Source organism: Oreochromis aureus, linkage group 19, assembly GCF_013358895.1.
Source record: "Oreochromis aureus strain Israel breed Guangdong linkage group 19, ZZ_aureus, whole genome shotgun sequence".
Classification (NCBI taxonomy): Eukaryota; Metazoa; Chordata; class Actinopteri; order Cichliformes; family Cichlidae; genus Oreochromis; species Oreochromis aureus.
The window spans coordinates 17,263,958-17,276,875 of record NC_052960.1 but is presented as its reverse complement, the minus strand read 5'-3'; the positions used below and the strand labels follow the sequence as shown (position 1 = coordinate 17,276,875).

Sequence of the window (12,918 nt, the reverse complement as noted above, 5' to 3'; positions counted from 1 at the left end):
AAGAAAACTCAATTCTTTTTGTTTAAAAAATGTTTTTGTTATACAAGTGAAAATCAAATGGCACTGCTAGTTACAGAAGAATATTGGGGGGGGGGGTTTCCCCTCTAAAGGCTCCAAGCAGCAAGATATTACATGGGTGTGTGTGTGTGTGTGTGTGTGTGTGTGAGATCACTGGGCTCTTCTGTTCTGAAATCAGGACTTGAAGATGCCAACTGTTCTGTTTATACGATGGGAAGAGAGACAGAGAAATGATTTGCTCCTCACTAAAGAAACAAATCAAGTGTCTTCCACTTCAAGAATCCAACTGTTTTTCACCCTGATTTACACAAATATGAGCCATAATAGGAAAGCAGCCTAACAAATTTATCTGCTTACACAGTAAAAGAGAAGTTCTTTGGTGTGGTCATATCGTTCTGTGAATAGATTGTAACATTTGGTTTTAAACACAAGCCATATGGGAAAACGTCTGATTCATTCATTTTACGTTCTGCAGTCCAGTTTCTAAGTTCCTCTTGCTGCCTTTGTCCCCTGAGTCAGAGAAGGGTGTTTCCCTCCAGCAGCCTCAACAAGAACATCAGGCGTTACCCAGCTCGGGGAGAGCTTTCAGGCAAAGCCTTCACTAACTGCAGAAACACAGCTGGAGGAAACAACACCAGCAGCTCCGTCTCTGGGTACGCTCAGCAGCAGAGAAGCTCAGTCAGTCAATAAATACTGCACATGCAACACCACCACATAAAAGAAGAAATACTGAATACTATACTGGGTTCTAATGCACTAAAGAATGGTACTGACACTAAACTGGGACTTGGTAGGCCTCCATCTATATCTTATAGCTATGTTATTCAGCAGCTACAAGGATAAAGAGCAAGTCTAAATGTGTTACATACTGTATTTGTTCCTGCTCAGTGTGGAAGGCCTTTGGATTTCTACTTGTCACAATACAAATACTATATAAAACTTTTTTTTTTTTTAACCGTGAGAGTCGTCCAAATAAATAGTAGCAAAGAGTACAGAAGGCAAAAACGTTTCCAGCTGCCAACACACACAGAAGAGGAACGCCACCAGATGCTTGGTAGGTTTTCCTAATCTTGGATCATTTGCCCAGTCTGGTTAAGCTCAAACACATTACTGTGCCAGGTACTCCTTGGCTTTCTCCAAGCCCTCTTTCAGGAAGCTGATATAAGTGGATGTGGAGGGATCTTCGAAGCCGCTGGAGAAGCTGAAAGTTGCTTCTTCCTCCTCGGGTTTCATGGCAGTTTGATCTAAGAAGAAGTTGGCATTGATGTGGTGAACCTGAAACCACATAAAAGATGATAAAAGGCTTTAGAGGCTTCTTTCTTCTCTGCATCTCTACTTGGTCAAGCCAGGCGTTAATATGGCATTTTCAAAGTAAGACTTTCACAACACTTTCTGCAGTAGCTGCTAATAAAACTGTAAATAACTTTCAATGTAGTACTTTTTATTTTTGGCAGGGTCTTCCATATCTGTGCCAGTTTTATTATGCTCGGCTAGTCAGTGGGCACTCATAGGGATATGATGCATCCACTTAAGCTAATGTTACCGTATTTCATTTTTATTATTTCATTGCCATCAGCCTCACAGTTGACTGTGTTGTTTCACTGCTAATGCAGCATGGAGAATGCAGATAGCCAACATTTATTATCCTAATATTCTCAATAGTGTGCTTGTGCCTACGATTTAATTCTATGAAAAATAATATTTACAATGGTTCCATTGGGCAGAGCCACCATCATCTCCACAGGAAAACTGTACTTTTCAAGGTGTAAGCGAGCCTTTTCACTCAACGCAGGGTTTTGCTCATCAGCCTGGGAAAATAGGAAGCAGGATATTTATTAAGTGGAAACACAGCTGTACTTCAAGTAAAAGTAGGAGGATAAGCACATTTTTCAGTAATTGCACAACTTTCTGGATTTTTCACCACTATAGCTGCTCACCTGCAGGTTCTCCAGCTCTTTGACCAGAGACCAGCTGCTTATAAAGCTCTGGTTGAGGAGGGCAAGGACGGGCGAACTTTCCAAGACTGTCTCCCGGAGAGTTCGCCCCGAACCTATAAAAGCGTGGGTAGGAGACAAGGATACGGTGAACATATTAGGAAAAAGGTAGAACTCCAAATAGGTGTAATGGTCGTCAAAATCAGCAGACTCAATGAGTTATAATAAACCAGCACAGGTATTGTTAATGACATGAATAACTGGCACAGATCCTTAATTAACATCATTAGTACATCATTAGTAACACCTGTATTTACCTGCCTTTGCATAAAAATGGGCTTAAGTGCACTTTACACTAGTATTTAATTGGTATGCCTTTAAAAACCCAGTAGCTGGAATTTAATGACTGTGATGCACTCTTGAAGCATCACATTAAAAAGAGGAGCATTCGGTTCTGTGGGATCAGCAGCAGGGTAATGATCTCACCTCAGCAGGACTGGTCATCTAAAGCTCCCCACAGCAGAATAGAGTGCACCAGCTTTTGCTCTGCTTCGGCTCGCTCGAAAGCCTCTGAAAAAGGCAGGTAGGACACCTGGGAAGGAGCACAGTGTTACACCAACACTGTAATAACACAATCATCAACTTATTCGAATGTAGTGAATTACCTTCTTAAAGGGGTAGAAGGTGACCTCCATACGGCGAGCAGCTTCCTCCTGACTGATCTCCGAGGTCCAGTGGATTTCCTCAAAGACAAACTGGATGGGCTCACTGCTGCTGTCACGCCGATCGATGATATTACCCTGCTCATCAGTGATGATTGAGGGAGTGGACGGGCCTGCGGACTGCAGCTCTAACTGCAAACGCAAGTTCTCGTTAGAAATATTACACACCCTTTACATCAGACACTCTTGTGTTTCTTTTCTGAGACTCATCCTTTACATTCTGTGAAATTCCCCTCATATCTGAGTAAATGAACAGATTCATAAGTATTTAATCCATATGTATTTTAAATTAATCCCAAAACAGGCAGTTACAGTGACATTAATACAGTTTGACTGGAAATCAAATAGATGTGACTTAACTTAAAGACTAAGTTAGGACAATCAGACTTAAAAAAACAAAAACAATATAAATGCGGCTACACGGTGATGAGAACAGTTAGTGTTGAGATATACAGCCATACCTGTGGCAGGTAACCAATGTCCACCTCCATATTGCTGCTCTCACTGGCTCCGTAGAGCCACTCCATGTCTACATTCAGAGACCTGTAACACAGCACAGGTGGCACCCAAACTTCACAACAATCTATCGATAGGGGAGTATATGAACACATGTGACCGTCTGTGTGTGTGTGAGAGGGATTTACCTGTTATTGGGGACATAGAGATGGAAGAGGCGGACATGAGAGGCGTCTTTAGAGAGGACAATGTTGCCAGTGAACTGGCCTGGTGTGAACCAGAAGGGAAAATCTGGAATATCATTGAGCTGGAATTCTGCATGAATCCTGTAGGGGTGAACAGAAGGAGTCAAAATTGAGAGCACATAAGTCTCTGTTGGAAATCCCTACAAGAACTAACCAGGGAGTCAGGTCATAACATTTGCACGGTGGTTTGATTTTCGACGTTCACAAAGCTGTCAGAGGCTTTATTTCACTACAGCAGCATCACAAAGACTTCAAACCACAGGTGTCAAACTCAAGAATTAACTGAATCCTACCCACATATCACTTTGGGTTTTCAGTACATTTTGGCCAGCCCATTTCTGGGAATGGTCACCATAGCAACATGCACCTCACGCAGACAGCAAGTTAAACAGAAGGGTGCCCTTCCACTGCACCTGCAAGCCACCTAGCTCAGAGTAACAGAAAAGGCCAGTTGATGCTGGAGGCAGACAATTTTGCAAGAGGCGGGAGACTGATTTTTTTATTTACCAAGTGTAAGGGATGCCATGTACAACCATCTGCAATGACATAAAGGCTACTGTCAAAGAACTATAACTACTAATTGTTTTTCTTTTAATTGAAATTTCCCACATGAGTACTGAGTTGTTGCTTTCAGGCCCCTGAAACAGGCTCTGAGATTTGTAGAAATATGTGTAAGATCACAAGTAGTAAATCTTCATTATTTTGTTTTGTCTGAATGAATTTCGTCTTATAAAAGCTGCCACTAAGTTGATCGTAGAGCAGTCTACATATTTATTTAAAGCACGTCAACATACACGCTTTTCTCATTTCCCAACATGGCCTTTAAGTGAGTTTGAAACTTCTGCTTTAAATATTTTACAATTAGAGTGCTTTTTCAATTCAATTGTATTTATATAGCACCAAATCACCACAACAGTCACCTCAAGGCGCTTTATATTGCAAGGTAAAGACCCTACAATAATAAAGAGGAAACCCCAACAATCAGCCCACTCCCTGTGAGAAAGCACTTGGCGATAGCAGGGGGGAAAAAATCCCTTTTTAACAGGAAGAAACCTCCGACAGAACCAGGCTCACTCTGTCGATGGTTTGTGGCTGTCATATGGAACTAAAGCTGGAAGCTACAAAGTAATGAATGAGCATAAAAACAAACAATTCTATCTTTTGTTTCCTCACTAACTAAAAGTGGAATTCATTCACACAGAATTCCAAACTTTTGACAGAATAATAAAGTGAACACAGTGACTCATAATAACATTAAAATTCACTGTGTGCTTTAGACATCAATCAGCACTAATGCATAATACACATATTTTGCAGTTTAATAGTTCAAACGTATTAAAAAACACCGCCATCCTCCTTACTCCCTCCTCACCTGAAGACAATGTCATAATAGAAGTCGTTGCTGGCTCGGATGCAGGCGACTGTGCCCTGCGGAGCAAAGCGGGTTTTGATGAAGGGCCGAGGGTGGAACATGCTCAACAAGGAGTGGATGACGACCTGCACCAAGAGCCAAGGAACCATAAGCCACTATATACAGTGCAATAATCGCAAGTTATAATCTAACCATAGGCTAAACAGAGATGGATTCTTAGGCTACCTCTCTGCCTCTTGGTGTGGGAGGGTGATAACGGTTATTGGGCAGGTATCCAGTGAAAATGTTGAGCTCGCTGGGGATCACCCACCACGTGTCACCGACTTCTATCTTGTTCTTCGGGGGCAAGAACACCCTAAACTGGCTTGCGGAGAAGGACGAAGAAGGCACTGCTGGGCTCTTCCAAGACCGCAGCCCGCTCAGAGAGCTGTGAGAAACCTGAAAGAGATGGAGGAAGGTAATTTTGGAAAGCACAAGCATTACAAATTCTCAGCAGTTTCATTCTGGATTCAATTCAAGGCTGCTTGCACCTTTTGAATGAGCTGCATTCACAAAGAGCTGAGTAAGACAGTCAGACAATGTACAAGCACATTTATCAACAATAACCGCATCAACACACTATAATTTAGGCCCTTCTGGGATTTTCTGTGCTGTGATTTTGATTAAAGCAGTCCTCTGCAGACGCTGTAGAGCAGCGATGAGAAAGAGAACAATAAACCAGCAGTATAAAGGAAGCACGCAGAGTTTTGTATTGTCTTACTCCAAGGAAACCATCTTTGCTTTTCGTCATGGAGTCAAGCAGGAGAGGCTGCATTTTGGCTTCCAAGGTTAAAGTCTCCCCGTTGGGATCATGGATCACTTCCTCCTCAAAATCCGCTGGGTTTGTAATCCCTGTAAGTAAACCAGAGTCAGTGTGAGGCTAAACATTTGTGGTCACAAGTTTACATACACCCATGTGCGTGAATGTCATGATGATTTGGGGCATTTAATTATTTCTTTGAACTATTCTTTTTCGAGGACGGAACAAGTAGACATGTTTTATAGCTAAGTGGTGCCGAAGGTTCTGTAATGTCTTTAACCTTGAAGGCCAAGTCCAATTAACTTCTCCTTAGTGATCATGATTAACTACAGCTGGTAGTTTCTCTTTGACAGCAGAAAAAAGATTTTTTGTGACAGCACTCATTGGATTGACCAACACGGTGGAGCCAAGTTGAGCTTTACAAAGGAGACTTGTAAATGTACACAAGTTGAGAAGGTCTTTTGGCATCATTTCTAAACAACTACAGATTCCAAGATCATCATTTCAAATAACTGTATGTAAGTACAAGCTACTCTGTTATCTCACCACTTTGACAAGACTGCTGGAACACCAGTGTCACTGTCCACAGTGAAGTATGTTACATATCATCAAACCTAAGACCACTGTACTGGCTGTTAAGCATGGTGGTGGCAGCATCATGCTCTGGGGCCATTTTGCTGCCAATGGTACTGGTACATTGCACAAAGTGGATGGAATAATGAGGAAGGAGGACTACCTCATTATACTTCAACTTCACCTAACATGAATAGGTAGATGGTTAAAAAATGGACACAACTGTGTGTTCAAACCCAATGATCCCAAACACACATCAAAACTTATTTTGGCATCAATAAAGCAGGTTAACATTAAGCTTCTGGATTGGACTTCCCAAAGCCCCGACCTCAATCCTTTTTACAATAAGACTGTGGCTAAAAGCTGTGTCTGTGCCAGGAAACCAATCAGTTTAAATAAACTCTAGCAATTCTGTTAAGAAGAGTGGTCAAAAGTACAGCCAGAATTATAAAAGAAGCTTGTTAGTGGCTACCAAAAGCATCTGGTTGAGGCGCAACTTGCTAAGGGACATTTAGCCAAATATTAGTAGGAATGTATACATATATATGAGCCTATATGTATAGTTTCGACCCTGTAGATTAGAGAAAGTCCAAAATAAATTCAAACTTGTGCACCCAGTTCTTGTTTTAAGTCATTAAAGATGTATGCTGTACAATCATTCCACCCTGAAAAAAAAGAACTATTCAAAGAAATCAGTAAAATCCTCAGATTACTTTGACATTCATGCCTCATGAGTGTATGTAAGCTTGTGACCACAACGATAAGTGACAAAGGAGACTGAAGGAAAATGATTGGACAAAAGTGACAAGCAGAAAGAAAGGTAACATGATGCACCTGTGAGCTTCTCTGCAATAGGTTTAAACTCCTCCGGACTGAGATAGAAGTCGTGGTCGGTGTCTAAAGAGGAGAAGAGAAAAAGCCCCTCGGCACCCAGGGTCCGAACACTCTCTTCCTATTGGAGGGACACATCCATTAGACTGATCTTCACGGTCATTTCACATGCTTTTTTTTTAATGCAGCATAAAAAAATATTAGGACATTAAGACCCCATCACATGAAATGCAAATATTTTAAATTATTACAACTATAAAAACCTTCCCTCAGATGTGTGACACATTTAAAGTAATGTGCTACATTGTCCCAAATGACTGAGCATCCTGCCTGGATAAAGATCATCCCTGAGGAGGCAGATTCCTAGCATGCATTTCAGTCAGACCACCCTTTCTGAAGCAGACGCGTGCCTACCAGCGACCTTACAATGGAGGGAAGAGGGGGAGGGAGGTGCAAGAACAACTTGGAGACCCTCAGTGACCAAACAAGTGTGGATTTGGACAAGAGGGTGAGTTTTAGCAGCTGTGACAAAGACCCACCCCCCTATAATAAAACACTATGGGGGTGGAAAAACTGCAGATGTGGAGCTTTATGGTGACTGCGTGTCCGCTAAATAAATAATCGAAACACATCTGTTACAGAGAAAACTACTGCAAGATAACAGCAGAATGTCCCTGCACTGATATTAATGTAATCATGGGTCCTCAAAAGGACGAGAAGGTCACTGCAAAGTTTCTATTAACACAGCTAGACCCACCAAGTCGAGATCACTGTTAAACTGTGATATAACATAATTACAGATTTGGGTCTCACATGACGTTTGAGGAGCTGGGCATCTTGGTAGTACTTTATCCCAAAAGCGAACAGAGGAACAGCACAGACGACCAGCAGAGTCCACATCCCCCTGCAGATCCAGGATCTCGAGCCCGGTCTCTGCTTCCCATTCTGCGGCGAAATCTTCTTCTCTTCCTCCGGGATTCTTTTATCTACGTCTGCGGCCATCCTCGACCTCCACCACAGCTATTTAGTCGAGGGCATGTTCGTCTTTCAGTGTAAACTTGCTCTTTTAAAAAGTGTGACGAGTCTAGCGGCACTTTTTCTGCCCCGCAGGAGAGGATCGCGCTTCTTCTCTGGCCGTTACCCCCGCTGGCAACAGCTGTGCAATGTTAGCTAGCAGCACAGATTTCTTATTTCCCACATCCAATCTCGAGCCATATGGATGCAGTTAAGGTGTCAAGCTAGCATGTAATTGGCACGGTAAAGCGGATGTATAGTGTTTTGGCGTTCAAAATAAAAGCGCGAGAGTGTCGTAATGTTGCAATTGTTTTTTAAAAAAAAGTTGATATTATGATCAATTTCTTATGAATTCAAATATATTTTTTAGCAAAATGCCAAATTCGTTGTTGGTTACTGGCAAAAAAGAAAAACTCAATTAAACTAAGCTAAGCGCCACGATTTATTTTGAAAGTAATAACCGGAAGTATAACTTTACAATCTTTCTACTGGGTACACTTGGTAGTAGCTGTATTTAAAGACGTAGGGTTGCGTTGTTCATCCAAGGAACAATGCAACTGTTTTATAATGAGTTAAATTATAAATTTATCTGCCAAATGACTCTGTCCAAAAATTTTGATTTTACTTACCTTTATTTTATGTAAGTTAATCTAGGAGCAGAGGTTTAACATTTGTTTCTTTTTATCTTCTCTTTAATGGTTAGATTTGTCTGCACTCGATTAAAACTATCAAACCAGTCCTTTGGTACTGCGTCATAAGTGTGTGTTAAGATGTAAGAAGCTTTTTGCCTAAAGTGAAAATCTCCGCTCTTACTTTTAAACAAAAAAATAAATTAATGTATCACTTAATTATTGGGTTATCTTAAATCTGTTCGTATTTATTTATCTGCTGCTTTGTAACCGGGGATAAGGGTCTTGTTCAAGAGCCAAGCAATGGAAGCTCAGCAGAGCTGGGGTTTGAGGTGAGGAGGTGTCCATAGATCAGCTATAGCTATAGGTTCAAAGGGTGGCATACGAGCTACGAAAATCCATGGGTTTATAAATGTAAATGTATTTATCATTGATGTACAATAGGCACATTTAAAAGGTTACTCCCCCAAACAAAAGGCACTAAAGTAGCCTTATCTGACACAGAATCCTCAACATTTTAGTGCAATATGAATTCAGTGCCACAGGATTACAGGCCTGTGGGACGTTGTGAAGACCCTGGAAAGACTTATCCTTGCCCAGCCCCGACCTATAGTCAGGCCACATCAGAATCCCCTTGAGTTTGCTTGCCAGCCCCACCTCGGAGCTGGGGGCGCCATCATCTAACTGCTCATTCTTGTCTACGTCCATCTGGGCCAGCCGGTGAGCATTGTGAGGGTCATGTTTTTCGACTTTTCCAGTTCATTCAATACCATCAGGCCAACCCTTCTGGGTGATAAGCTGACAGTGATGCAGGTGGATGCATCTCTTGTCTCCTTGATTGTTGATTACCTTACAGGAAGACCACAATATGTGCATCTTTAACATTGTGTGTCTAACAAGGTAATAAGCAACACAGTAGCACCACAAGGGACCGTCCTCCCCCTTCCTCTTCACCGTCTATACTACAGACTTCAGCCACTGCACAGAGACCTGCCATCTTCAGAAGTTTTCTGATGATTCTGCAGTGGTTGGATGCATCAGTGAGGGTGATGAGATGGAGTACCGGGCTGTGGTTGACTCCTTTGTCACGTGGTGTAAGCAGAATCATCTCCAGCTCAATGTGACAAAGACCAAAGAGTCAATTGTAGACTTTAGGAGGACCAGGAAACAAGTGATCCCTGTTTCAATTCAGGAGGTCAATGTGGACATTGTGGAGGACTATAAATACCTTGGTGTACACATAGATAATAAACTGGAGAGGGTTAAAACACCACTGCACTCTACAGGAAGGGCCTGCCTCCAGTTGTTGTCTCCATTTTCTGAAGCAGCTGAGGTCTTTCAATATCTGTCGCGCAATGCTCAGGAGTTTTACAAGTCTGTTGTGGCCAATGCCCTCCTCTACGCTGTTGCATGCTGGGGCAGCAGGTTGAAGGTCGCAGATGCCAACAGACTCAGTAAACTGATCCACAAGGCCAGTAATGTTGTGGAGATGGAGCTGGACTCCCTTAGGGTGGTGTCGGAGAAGCGGATGTTGTCCAAGATAAGGACAATGCTGGACAATACCTTTGCACGCACTCCATGACCTGCTGGCCAGTCACAGGAGCATGTTTGAGATTACCCAAATGCACCACTGAAGGACACAGGAAATCATTCCTGCCTGTGCCTATCTCTCTGTACAACTCCTCCATCTAATGCACAGTACACACTGCTATAGTTACACCCTTTTGCTCATCCTCTACAGTAAAATAACAAAGACAAAGTTTTACAGGTTAGAGTAAAATGTCAATCATTTATATTTCACATCTGTAACATTTTTGATATGTATAAATGAGCTAATTCTTATACTTTTTAAAGTTTGTAATATATTGTATTATTCAATTAGTTCAGTCTGTTACTATTATCGTCTTGGAGCAACTGTAAACCACATAGTTTCCTTAGGGTTTATTAAAGTATTCTTATTCTGATGCTAAACCCTGACCCTCACATCTGGAGCCCAAAGGAAGACTAAAGAGCTACTTGTCTATCTGTGTGTGTCCATTACTCCTGAATGGCCAAGAACCTTACAACGGTATATTCCGGTATTCTTTATCTGGAACTTTATTTTGTGGTTTATTTTGTGGTTGTTCTGTTGTCTTTCTGTGCTTAAAATGCAAACTTTCACCTTTCATGTGAGGGATTGAACAAAAGTATTGCATTAAATGCTTAAGAATTATAACCAACTTTATACAATAATCGGACACCTGATTGACCTGATTATTCCATTAAAAAATGAATAAAAGACCTGCAGTTTATTCCAAATTTTGAACTTGCATTTGGTAGCTGGTCACTGGAATTCTCGATATGAGGCCCAGAGAGATTATCAGGAAGGCTATGATTAGGCTGAAAAGCCAGAACAAACCTATCAGAGTGGGAGCAAAAACTTTAGGGTTGACCAATCTGGTACAGTTCTGTAGGGGAAAAAATGCACTGACCAGCTCAGGAACGCAAAAAGGCCTGAAAAACCACACAAGACACATGCAGTGGAAGATCGCAGTTACTGCCTTGCTTCAGAATCCCCTTCACAACAGCTATTTAAGTCAAGAGCACTGTTGAGGAGGAAGGCATATCATTGTGAAAGTCTACAATCAAAAGATGACTTCATGAATAGAGGATTTACAATTAAGTGAAACCCACTGGTTACACTCAAGAACAGGAAGACCAGATTAGGCTGCAAAAGTAAAAAAATGTCGGAAAGATGAAACCAGTGAGATAAAAGTATGGAGAAAGAAAGAGAAACAGATCATGATCTACACTAAACCACATTATTTTTCAAACATGGTAGAGAAGATGTTTCTGCATGGGCATATTTGGCTGACAGTGGAAGTAGGCCACCATTGTGTCTGCTGATAGAAGTGCATTTATTACTTCCAGGCTGGACTACTGTAATTCATTATTATCAGGATGTCCTAAAAACTCCCTGGAAAGCCTTCAGTTAATCCAAAATGCTGCAGCAAGAGTCCTGACAGGGACTAGAAAGAGAGAGCAGATTTCTCCTGTTTTGGCTTCCCTTCATTGGCTCCCTGTTAAATCCAGAATTGAATTCAAAATCCTGCTCCTCACATACAAGGTCTTAAATAATCAGGCCCCATCTTATCTTAATGACCTTGTAGTACCATATCACCCTATTAGAGCACTTCGCTCTCGCACTGCAGGCTTACTTGTTGTTCCTAGAGTATTTAAAAGTAGAATGGGAGGCAGAGCCCTCAGTTTTCAGGCCCCTCTTTTGTGGAACCAGCTTCCAGTTTGGATTCGGGAGACAGACACTATCTCTACTTTCAAGATTAGGCTTAAAACTTTCCTTTTTGCTAAAGCATATAGTTAGGGCTGGATCAGGTGACCCTAAATACTCCCTTAGTTATGCTGCAATAGACGTAGGCTGCCGGGGATTCCCATGATGCATTGAGTTTTTCCCTTCCAGTCACCTTTCTCACTCACTATGTGTTAATAGACCTCTCTGCATTGAATCATATCTGTTATTAATCTCGGTCTCTCTTCCACAGCATGTCTTTATCCTGTCTTCCTTCTTCACCCCAACCGGTTGCAGCAGATGGCCCCGCCCCTCCCTGAGCCTGGTTCTGCCGGAGGTTTCTTCCTGTTAAAAGGGAGTTTTTCCTTCCCACTGTCGCCAAAGTGCTTGCTCATAGGGGGTCATATGATTGTTGGGTTTTTCTCTGTATCTATTATTGTACGAAATACTGTAAAATATAAAGCGCCTTGAGGCGACTGTTGTTGTGATTTGGCGCTATATAAATAAAATTGAAATGAATAGAAGTAGCAGAATGAATTGTCAAGTGTACAAGGCTATACTGTCCGCTCAGTTTCAGCCAAATACTGCAAAACCGATCAGACAAAGCTTCACAGTGTAAACGGATTCTTGCTCACGGCATACTGCAAAAGCAACCCAAGTGCTTCTCAAGGCGAACATATGGGATATTTTTCAATCCGTCACCTGATTTCAACCTAACAGAGCAGCTTTTCAGTAATTAAATTCAAAACTGAATGGAGAGACTCACAAACAAACAGCCGAAGGTGGCTGCAGCACTGGTAATGCTCATGGATTGTAGATTTCACACAGCCATCGAGTGCCAAGAATTTCCATCGAAGCATTAAAAATAATCCTGATATTTAAAATTATGATAGTCTGCTCAGTTACTACGCCACTGAAAATAGGGGACTATGTGTGAAACCCAGTGCCTCCAACTAAAGCACAAGCACTCCAACTGTGTCATTCCTGATCCTTATGACCTGTAAAATGAGACATGATGATATGATCTCTGTGCACTAAG

The 12,918-nt window shown here is 41.8% G+C and overlaps 1 protein-coding gene across 1 annotated transcript; it reads right to left on the bottom strand.

Annotated features, from left to right (window-relative positions):
* Positions 1-40: 40 nt before the first annotated feature.
* Positions 41-8,176, bottom strand: selenon (selenoprotein N). The gene is made up of 12 exons (XM_031758351.2): positions 7,764-8,176; positions 6,954-7,071; positions 5,508-5,638; positions 4,973-5,185; positions 4,748-4,872; positions 3,319-3,456; positions 3,136-3,217; positions 2,618-2,806; positions 2,439-2,544; positions 1,956-2,068; positions 1,725-1,826; positions 41-1,293 (listed from the first exon to the last, which is right to left on the bottom strand). Exons 1-12 carry the CDS (start codon positions 7,950-7,952, stop codon positions 1,126-1,128), a joined length of 1,674 nt encoding a protein of 557 aa, XP_031614211.1. The 5' UTR covers positions 7,953-8,176; the 3' UTR covers positions 41-1,125.
* Positions 8,177-12,918: the final 4,742 nt, after the last annotated feature.